The 10,886-nt window shown below is 57.5% G+C and overlaps 1 protein-coding gene across 1 annotated transcript; it reads left to right on the forward strand.

Annotated features, from left to right (window-relative positions):
- The first annotated feature begins 1,496 nt into the window (after positions 1-1,496).
- LOC119093281 (zinc finger MIZ domain-containing protein 1) lies at positions 1,497-10,886 on the forward strand. Its single transcript, XM_037216221.1, has 13 exons — positions 1,497-1,504; positions 2,290-2,370; positions 3,631-3,773; positions 4,889-5,024; positions 5,348-5,558; positions 5,974-6,159; positions 6,852-6,994; positions 7,435-7,576; positions 8,006-8,150; positions 8,508-8,677; positions 9,123-9,267; positions 9,725-9,885; positions 10,546-10,886. The coding sequence occupies exons 1-13, from the start codon at positions 1,497-1,499 to the stop codon at positions 10,720-10,722; spliced, it is 1,848 nt and encodes a 615-aa protein (XP_037072116.1). The 3' UTR covers positions 10,723-10,886.

Here is a 10,886-nt window from a genome sequence, read left to right on the forward strand (position 1 = left end):
TTACAGTGACCGCATCATGACCTCCGCAGTGACTCTTTACAGTGACCGCATCATGACCTCCGCAATGACTCTGTACAGTGACCGCAGCGACTCTTTACGGTAGGAATGTCAGGAGGTGCGCTTGCACTGCGCGCTCCCCACGGGCACACGGGCCGGCGTCGTGGCTGCGTTTTACGGCGCCTGTTTTCGGCCGATCCGGTGTCGTAAACGTGCCACGGTGGGTAGACGTGTGTCCACTTAGCGCCGAGTGGGCGTCGTAAACCTGTAATTGATGGGATCAGCATTTGGTTACTGGCTCGTCGCGTCGCTCAGTGTTCGTGACGATTGGTATTCACCCGGCGTGGCTGTTACATTATCGCTAGCCTGTAGTGGGATCGTGATGATGTTTTTGGTGTTCTGGACGGGAGACCGGGTGCTACGTATTCATCACCATTGCGAATAGTGTTTCACGGTATTTCCCGTTGCTGCTCGATCACTATTCCAGTCCGTTGTTGTATAGAGCCGCTGTACAGCGCAACCAGATCGTGTTTGACGCTCCTTGGAGGAAGAAGTATGGTCTTGTTTATTACTCTAAAAAGCGAGATGCGCGTTACTACGATACAGAACATGGGGTGTGAAGGAAACAGGCCATGTGGTAAAGACTGGCCAGGACAGGTCCACTAAATCAGAGCCAAAGGTGCAAAGACCACACCGTGTCTGAAGGCGGCTAGTATATATATGCATACTTATATACATATTTATGTATTTTTAAAGTATATGTCTATGTATATATGTATATATATATATATATATATATATATATATATATATATATATATATATGTATTACAAGCCAGGGGCTACCCCACGCATTCTATGCTGGGGAGGGAGCATACGTTACCAGGGGGCCTCCTGGGCGGAATAGGGCCTCCCCACTGGGGGCCGCCAAATCCGGCAAAGGGTCTCATTAGCCAGAAGCAAGATATCCTCACCGGGAGCAATGACGTTCTGGCGCATGCGGGGGCACCATGGTATGAAGCGTGCCTCCTAGTTCAGAACAGGAGACTCCTGGTTTATGACGGGACTTCCGAGCCAGGAAAGGGGCCTCCTTTATTTAAGATAAGACTTCCTGATAAAAATGGCCCTCTGCATGCAGAAAAGGATCTTCAGGGACCCCATTTAGAACTTCGTAGCTCCGCTGATGATGACCTCCTTCATCCGAACTTTGGTAAGATATGTGTGGCTACAAAACCTTCAGTTTGGGCGAAAGGGGCCTCCCAAAATTTTCAAGAGGTAAAAGCATACTTTTGTCATCCCCGTCTGCAGGAAACCTTTCCGTGCATCACTATTTTATCAGCGCGGGGGTGTGGGTTCAGATATACGCAACAAGCTTTGTTAGCAGATTTCCGAAGTCCAAAACATGACTCGGATGTCCTTATTTTAGAGCTATTAAACCTTTAGGTACGGAGGTATCTAACGTCTAGGAGGTATCTCACGTCTATTGATATTAAACCTCCATGACAGGGTGGGTGAACCTCCCTCCCACCTGTTACTGGACACTTGTGTTAAATGCTGCAAAATGGTTCACAGAAGTATCTGGGGATGTGTTGACCGAGCCCGTTCATTTTTTCATGTTAATTGTTTTAAGGTAGAGATTGGAGCTTTCAGTTGGATGGTTTTCGGGGATCAGCGTCCGCGCAGTAGCGTTGCCATGTGAGCTCGAATCCCTCCAACCGATGTGATCAGCGCCCGCGCAATAGTTGTTTGCCGTGTGAGCTCGAACCCCACCATCCGATGGGATCAGCGTCCGCGCAGTAGTGTTTGCCGTGTGAGCTTGAACCCCACCATCCGATCGCGAAACTCGGCGAGCGCCAAATGTTGCGGCAAAGGCTCCATTAAGCTGGGCACAATCCGTCCTGCCCCTACAGTCACCTGATCTTTGAGTGCGGTTGCTGCCACCGTCCGCATGCCATCCCAGTCGTGGGCAGAGAGCGAGCGCCTAAAACGACACAAACCGCCCGACATGAGGTGAAGTGAGGGCTGGAAGTGCCTGACCCAGCCGCTCTTTTCGACTAAACAACGGGAACGCAGACTTGTTATGTGACTTGAAAGAGCCATTCATATCGCACCGTCCATGTCAGCAACCTCTTTACGTTTAGCCCCCCTTTATTTTTACATGCTCCGAAAGTCCCACATCACACAACGCTCGGGCCTGAGCACGAGAACAGGTCCATCACCAGCCTGGGAAGGACATTAGGTGACACAGGAGTTCGTGGTTCGGCTGTCCGTAGCCCCGGTCCGTGTCCGCAGCTCGCCAGCCCAGGCTGCGCAGCACCCGGCACCTCCCGCGCTGCCGGCTGCCTCCGCGCTCGTGCCCGGCCAGCTGCCAATGTAGGTGACTGACGCGGTGTCGCCGCAGCACTGTCGCTTCAGGGCGGGGAGCGCAGACGTGCGTGGCTGGGTAAATGGGCCATGCCCGCGCAGCCGTCAGACATCAACATGGCGTGGGAATGCGTGGTCCGGGTGTGACCCGTGGGCCTCCCGCTTCTGATGAGGACGCAGAGGACATCACCGTATTATGCAAATGCGGCGACGCGTGGGAATAGCTAATGTCCAAGGTGGTTTGTCCGTTTTGATTTGCGGACGTTCCTGCGTGGCCGTGGCCCGTCGCTAGAGCCGTGCGTGACGAGGTACGGGAGCTGGATCGGTGTGTGACCCGTTCCCTCCCCGACGCATCGTCGCCCGGCACTCAAGGTCGGCGCGTCAGACGCGGGCCGCGCGTGCTCGCGCGCTGCGCGGCGCACGCCTCCCCGTTCGGCGCGGCTGGCGTCGCCTCTGCGCGTGCGACACTCGCCGGCCCGACATTACGGTCGGCCGCGGCCAGATCCGTCGCCGATAGCGTGCGGTCGGCGACGGCCGCCAGCTTCGGCCGTCGGCCGCCGAGCGGCGCCACCGGTCCGGTGGTTCTCCGCGGTGGTTTGGGTCGACACGGGCCGCTGGAGGTGTGGCAGCGACGGGACGCGGCCGGGCGCGAGCTCATGTGTTGCGTTGTCCCTGGAACAGCCCCTTCCGTTGTGCGAACGAGATGACTGGGAGCTTGGATTTCCGTGATTTCGCGTGGTTGCTCGAGTTTTATTTGATAATTTCCAACTCCATGAAGACGAAATCTGGAACTTTTTGCCAAACCACGACCTTTCTGCGTAAACAACGGGCTCAGAGACTGGCAACATTTTTTTTTTTGTAAATGCAAGCTAACAGTGCCTATGAACTTTTTTCTGAACCATCGCGTATTTGTGATAGTGAGCCACAACTCGCGGGTGACCGAAACACGGGATAACCAATTTACCTTACTGAACAGACGGCGCAAATGTTTCCGTATACCATTGCACCGCACCCCCTCCGCCGCACTTTGTTTTCCGATCGCTGCCCCGCGGCGACCGCTAACTGTCGCCACCCCCTCCCTGCAGTCCGGTGTGTGGCAACGCAATGAACTGTCGCTGCCCCTCCCTGCAGCCCGGTGTCTGGCAACGCAATGAACTTTCGCCGCCCCTCCCCGCAGCCCGGCGTCTGGCAACGCAATGAACTTTCGCCGCCCCTCCCCGCAGCCCGGTGTCTGGCAACGCAATGAACTTTCGCCGCCCCTCCCCGCAGCCCGGTGTCTGGCAACACGATGAACTACCAGCACTCGCCGATCCCTGGCAACCCGACGCCGCCGCTGACGCCGGCCGCCGGGCTACCATATCTGAGTCCCGGGGCGGATGTGAAGCCGAGCCTGATGCACCTCAACAGCACCAGTGAGTGGCGCGCGGGCGGCAGAAGCGACGCGGCTGGCGGCGCGGTACGCGGACGATCGCGTGTATCCTTCGTTACGGGCGCTTGCTCGCCGTGGGTCAGGTGCGGGGACGGCGTCAGGAGCGGGTCCAGGCACGAACCGGGACGTGCCCACCCGAGATTGTCAATGTTGGGAAGGGGGAAATAGTTTGCAACTTTGAAGAAAATGGAATAAAATATGAAGGGTGTCATTTAAATTCGTCATTGTCATTGAAATGTGTATAATGTAATGTATTGTAATGTGTTGTTACAAAATTCCTCAAGAAAAGTTTGCTTTAGAACACTAGAGACGGAAAGAAGAAAAATTCGACGCGCTTTTAAAACCGAGACACTTCACTGGACTTTGCTTCCCCGAAGCCGACCTTGCACTCCCTTCCCCTCCCCCCGCCGGGACGGATTTTCTGGGTCCGCATTTGTTCCGGCTTATGCAAGTCGTCCGTGTTCCAAGGTGCTATTTTCGTGGTTGTGCTTGAGCTTCCCCTCATCTGTCACGCGCTGCAGTCGTTCACACTACAAATGCACTCGTCACGGTTGTTTGTGCTTCGAATCATTCAACCCGTCACAGCACCTGGCCCTCTGGCCATCGGTCGTGACAATAGCTTGTTTATCACCACCCCCACCCCACTTCCCACCGGTCAGAACCACTCCAGCGCGCTCCGAGTGGTTGCCTTGTCTCCTACACCAGCTCACAACTGCGTGCCAAATAATAGCAGCACCAGGCCACGGCCATCACGCCCTTGGCGGCGGTAGCCTTATTCCCTTACGATTATAACGCTCTATAGAGCCGACACTGACATGCAATATGGCGTTCCTGTTGTGCCGCGTTTTTGTGGCAGGCGGCCTCGTGTTGTTGTTCGGCGGTGCAATTGCGGTGGTGACCAACGGTCGACCTTGATTCGTCCGTTGAGAAATCGTGTTCCGAAGCGGGATGAGCCCGTATCTGCCCGGCGCCACCGTGTACCTGGTGACGCGCGTTCTGCCGCGCGTTGCCATGGATACAGTCGATGTTGACGCGCGTTCTGCCGCGCGTTGCCATGGATACAGTCGATGTTGACACGCGTTCTGTCGTGTCGCGCAGAAGACGACGAGCTGCGGCTAACGTTTCCGGTGCGGGACGGTATCGTGTTGCCGCCGTTCCGGCTGGAGCACAACCTGGCTGTCAGCAACCACGAGTTTCCCCTGAAGCCGACGGTGCACCAGACGCTGATGTGGCGGTGAGTTCGCCGACCGACCCGCGGCGGCGACAAGCTGCTTAGTTTGTGTGGTAACAAGCTGCGTAGTTTGTAACCCATTGATGGAATCCATCCAGGGAGCAAAAGAAGCAGACGGGAAATCGACGCATCGCTCAATACTGTCCGCCGGTCGCAAGAAGTCTTTGTGCCAGCTGTGGGACGTTTTTGTTCGGCAGAGTGAGTTGAAGTCGCAGCTACCATGCGACGCTGCTATCCCACATCCTCTCCGCGCTGGCGCCAGATGTCTCTGGCGTCCCATCGACCTCTCCACCCTGACGCTAGATGTTTCTGTCCGGCGGCGGCAGGTCGGACCTGGAGCTACAGCTCAAGTGTTTCCACCACGACGACCGCAACATGGACACCAACTGGCCGGCGTCGGTGCAGGTATCGGTGAACGCCTATCCGCTAAACATCGACCGCGGCGACAACAAGGGCTCGCACCGGCCGCTCAACCTGAAGGAGTTCTGTCAGCCGGGCCGCAACACCATCCAGATCACCGTCACCGCCTGCTGCTGCGTGAGTGAAGCCGGCGTCACAGCCCACGGCTGGCTGGCTGGCTGGCTGGCTGGCTGGCTGGCTGACTCGGATTTCGGCCGCTTTTCAAATTCTTATTTTTTAATCGGTAAAATGGCTTCCACCGGAATCATCCGCCTGATTTTGTTGACCTTATTTTAAAAGGTCATTTTTTGTGGTATTTTAAGCTTTAAGGTTTGAGATCGTTTGTGGTGCCGCTGAAGCTTAGTGCGTCTTGCAAATGAAAGTTATATGAACCCAAAATAAGGATTTTGGTGCTCTTTCACCGTGAGATATTGATGCTCCTTCGGCTCAAACGAGCCATGGCCCCGTGACCCCGCCATCGGGATCCGCCGCTGGCCTGACCTCTGCCTGACCCCAGTGACCGGTGCCTGACCCCGGCCGTCTGCTCCGGCAGTCGCACCTGTTCGTGCTGCAGCTGGTGCACCGGCCCAGCGTCCGCAGCGTGCTGCACGGCCTGCTGCGGAAGCGGCTGCTGCCGGCCGACCACTGCATCAACAAGATCAAGCGCAACTTCAGCTCGTCGACGCTGAGCGGCGCTGGCGGCGGCGACGGCGACGGCGTCGAGCAGACCGCCATCAAGGCGAGTCAGAGTCGGCCGCGAGGAGTCGGAGTCGGCGGTGAACTGAGATCGGCCGGGAACGTGGGACGGATCGTGGTTTCAGCTGTAGAGGAGGGTCGGTGGGAAGAAAGGGCGACCATGTACTTGTATTTCATTGTCTGAGCAGGATTTATTTCAAAGTCTGAGCTGGATTTGTGCGTCGGTTAACTCTGCCGTCATAGTCTGAGCTTGGTGTATGCCTTCGGACCGCGCGGGCTGTCAGACTGATGCTCGTTTTCGCCCAGCTGTAATCCTAGTCTGCTGCCACGATTGCAAAGTATATTCGACCACTTGCAACGATTCATGCACTTTGAAATCACTTCCATTTAGCAAATTGTTCAGTGCATTAGCGAGAAACCTTATTCACGTAGATAAGACAGTGGTATTGGCCTTATTCCTCAGAGAAAAACCAGGAGAACGGAGATATAGTGGGGTTCTAACTATACCTCTATTCTCCGGGTGTTTCTCCGAGGAATAAAGTTAATATTACTGTCTTATCACTTCCATTTCATGATACTACGAAGTAGCATTTATAATCACAACGTACTAAGCAGCATTGGCGTTTGCGGATGGGTCCAAGTCGCTTACCGGCGACGGCTCAGGCTAATGCCCATTTCCTCCGAAGCCCGTGCTTGTTGCCCCGCACGCTCACGCCGCACGTGTCTGGTCTGCAGATCTCGCTGAAATGCTCCATCACGTACAAACGGATCACGCTGCCGGCCAGGGGCCACGACTGCAAGCACGTGCAGTGCTTCGACCTCGAGTCCTACCTGCAGATGAACTGCGAACGGGGCGCCTGGCGCTGTCCCGTCTGCAGGTGAGGCGTTATGACGTCATAGTGACGTAATTGGTTGTGCTTGCGGACAAATGGTGAACGTGGCGCTGTCTCGTCCGCAGACGAGTGCTCTGACGTTATTATGACGGCACTGTGACGCAGTAAGGCGTGCCTGTGGACGAATGATGAACGTGGCGCTGTGCCGTCCGCGGACAAGTGCCTGACGTCATTTTGACGTCGCTAGGGTCGTCACCGCCTCGGCCCTACATTTCCATGCGTGCCATGACCTGCGACTTGAACTGACCTTTGACCGGACCTGGCCTTTGGTTTTACTCTAAATGTACGCTGTAACCTGCGGCAAGACGGCGCTGCGGTAGGGCTTGATGGTGTACCAGTACGCCTGACCTGACCTGATCTGACCTGACCTGACCTGATCTGACTTATCTGACCTGACCTGACCTGGCCTGTTCTATAATGTGCAGCAAGCCGGCGCCACTGGAGGGGCTTGAGGTGGACCAGTACATCTGGGGCATCCTGAACTCGCTGCAGAACTCGGACGTCGACGAGGTCACCATCGACGCCTCCGCCAGCTGGCGGGCCAGCAACGGCGCCACCGTCAAAAAGGTCGGACACCCCTGCCGCGAGCGAGCGCGCCAGGGCCGGCCACCCCTGCGGTGCCCGCGCCCTGGGATGGCTCAGGCGTCGCCCACGCTGGCGGGACGGGGCTCGTTCGGAAGCGCGGGAGCGTGTTCGGCTTATAACGGCTCTGCGGACGTGTGGCGTTCTGTAGACGATGCGGATGATTAGTTGATCACGATTTTCACCTTTTCCATTGGTAGTCCGGTCTCGGCACTTCACGACCTTCCAGGAGCAGTGTCTTGATGCTGCCGACCGTCCTTTGCAGTGATTACCGAGAGTTATGTCACCCAGTGAGCAGGCACTGGTCGTTGCCGGGAGAAGAATGTCTTTAGCAGGCCGCCAGTGGTTTTGTTTCTGCTCGTCCCTCCCCCTTCCCACTCAGCGAGCGCTGACACGTGCGGTGGTCGTCCACAGGAGGAGGATACCCTGTCGGAAGGCATGAGCCAGTGCAACAAGCAGCGGCTCAAGGCCATGAGTCCGGCCTCCATGCAGATGCCCACCATGTCCAGCTGGGAGGGGGCGCAGAGCATGTCCCCCTACTGTCCGCCGGACATGACCAGTGAGTGCCTCGGTGTCCAGCTGGGAGGGGCGCAGGGCATGTCCCCCTACTGTCCGCCGGACATGACCAGTGAGTGCCTCGGTGTCCAGCTGGGAGAGGGCGCAGAGCATGTTCCACTGGGCGCAGAGCGTAATATCTACGGGACATATCAGTGAGTGCGTGGTGTCAGCCTCCGGTGCCGATCATAGTGGATTACAAGTTGCAAGTTACAAGTTGCACCAGCACCGTTTTGCAACGTAAGACCCTCTTTCTGTCATCCCATTGTCATTGCTTTCAGACCGGTCGTCGTGTATTGCGGAGCGTGTCGTTAACCGTGTCGTTACAGCACTCTTACTCCCGAATGTGCGACTGCGGCAGGCATCAACAACGGCTCAATGATGCCGTACTCGGCCGCGGGCGGCGCCACCGGCGGTGTGACGTCATACACGGGCAACGCCGAGCCGGACGGCAGCGCGCTCAGTCAGCTGACGGACTCGGTCCAAAATCTGGACCCCCTCACCGCCATGGAGAAGAGCATGCAGGAAACGGTCAGTCGGCGGCTGATATTGGTTCGGAAGTCTGCGTGCTTCATGACGGTGCCTAATTCTATATTCTGACACTTGTAAATGATGCGTACATACCTTCCATGAGCGGCATGCGCATTTGACCTTTGTACAGCTTCGTAGCTTTGGTCAATGTTACACGGTCGCTGCGAAACGCAAGCAGGAACTTCAATCAATGGCTGTGGAACCTATGTGAAGGTGGGAAGCGAACAGGATTGTTACCTTATTTGTTTCGTGCACCGCCATAGAGTTAAAGTTAAATGTTGCTGGGAGTTGGAGGCGTTAGTTACCGCCCCCTCCCTTTTGTCCCCAATAGTGGGTCGCTCTTGGCTTCGATTGTTCTCTTTCGCCCTCGCGCCCCGTCGCCGACCCGCCCGCGTGCCGGGGCGCGGTAATCTGCGGAAGCTGACGTTCGTGTCCCGTCCGCCAGATGGGCGGCCTGAGCGGCGGCGGCAGCTCGTCGCTGGCGCCGTCGTCATCAGCCGGCCCCGCCGCCAGCCTACCGCTTCCCCAGACGCCGCACACACCGCACACACCGCTCACCCCCGGCTCGTCAGCCGCGCCCTCCTCCAATGGTGAGGCTGCGTCACGCGCTCGCCGCTGATTGGCCTGCGTCGCCGGGAGGGAGGTCCACAATGTAGCGCTGCCAAAACGGACCACCGTAACTTTGGCGTTGGCGTGAGGTGGCCTGATGGGCTAAGGGTGCTTTGCATCTTAAGCATCGCCAGGATGATCTTTCCGGGGTGAGGTACCCGTCCTAAGTACTTCGGTACCCAAGGCCTCCTCGCCTTCCCGGACGCTGTCTCAGAGTTTTGGCATCCGAGATCAGCAACTGTCTCTCTCTGTCGTGTCGCGCTGCCTGCCAGCTAGTGGCCGTCAGTGCTGTACATTTATGTTCGTGATGTCTCGTCTCCGCGTGCAACGTCGCGATCCCACATTTGACTTCAGACTTGTCACTGTGCGCCCTCCAGGAGGGGGGTCTGTGCGTGACGTCACTTCCATATATGACGTCATTCCTATATTTGATGTCAGGCTCGTCGGTGGTCACGTCGTGCGCGCCGTCCGGCGAGGCGCCGACCAGCAGCGCATCTGGTGGCGGCGAGCCGCAGCTGCCCGACCTCAGCGGTCAGCTGACCTTTGACCCGGCCGACATCGCCGAGGGCGACAGCCAGGGTGGCCCCGAGGCGCTCGACGTAAGTGGATGATGATGGCCGCCGGGGGGGGGGGGGGGGGTCGCTGGGTCACGGCACATGGGCTGCAGTACAGGTTACCTGTACAGAGGTAGGAGCGCGGGATCTTGGCACTGGGCCGGGGTTCGGGGTCGGGGTTCTAGTGCGGGGTTGTAAAGCAAGGCCACCGCGCCAAAACCTGTGACCCATGGCACTTAGATCGCAGTTGGATTTGGAAGGTAATAGCAACGCTGGAAAGCCACGAGAAACACCCACCGCCACCGCCATCACGCCGTGGATTCACTGCATGTGGGTAGGAACGGGCGATAGCGGACAGCGCTGACGCATTTGGCGCGCGTGGTTGAGGAGTGAGCGCAACACGTGCTTTGAGAGAGGCAGAAAATTGAGCGTGTTACGTGATCAGAGTGCTTCGGATTTTTCTCTCCCTTGGTCTTGAGCACGTGTTCAGAGAAGCTGTTCCTGTTTGTGTCACAGCAGCTGCCCATAACCTCTTCCTATCTGTGCCCACAGCAGCTGTATGCCCGCAGTACAAAACGCTCTGGCCGTGTCCTCAGTAGCTGACCATAACTCCTTTCCCGTTTATATGATAACAGCTGTGCACACTGAACACGACATTGTGGTGATGTCGTCAGTAGCTGACCATAATCCCTTGTCCCATTGCAGCAGCTGTACACGGACAACAGCGTGGACCCCCTGGACCTGCTGTCGTTCCTGGACCCACCCGACCTGGCCACGCCGCCCAGCAGCGGCGGCTCGGCCCAGCAGGCCGCCGCTGGTGCTGGTGACGTCAGCGCCAGCACCAGCGCCACCGCCGAGGAGATCCTCAGTCTGTTCGAGTGAGCAGCCGGCCTGGCGGTCCGTGTTCGAGGCGTAGGTGGCAGACTCTGGCTCGGGGCGTGACTCCGCGGCGGGCGGCGTTGGATTGGTCCGAGTCGCACCGCCTGGCGAGAGAAAGCGTCTCTGGCTTGGGCCGCGCCTCTCGGGCGCAATGTGCAATACGGGGC

The sequence above is a fragment of the Pollicipes pollicipes genome, unplaced genomic scaffold, assembly GCF_011947565.3.
Source record: "Pollicipes pollicipes isolate AB1234 unplaced genomic scaffold, Ppol_2.1 Scaffold_1600;HRSCAF=1878_pilon_pilon_pilon, whole genome shotgun sequence".
Classification (NCBI taxonomy): domain Eukaryota; kingdom Metazoa; phylum Arthropoda; class Thecostraca; order Pollicipedomorpha; family Pollicipedidae; genus Pollicipes; species Pollicipes pollicipes.

Excerpts from the sequence above, each read along its gene's own strand:
- LOC119093281 (XM_037216221.1), top strand. Across the intron at positions 6,995-7,434 it reads TGGCGCTGTCCCGTCTGCAG|CAAGCCGGCGCCACTGGAGG; the intron begins GTGAGGCGTTAT and ends TATAATGTGCAG. Across the intron at positions 8,678-9,122 it reads AGAAGAGCATGCAGGAAACG|ATGGGCGGCCTGAGCGGCGG; the intron begins GTCAGTCGGCGG and ends CCCGTCCGCCAG.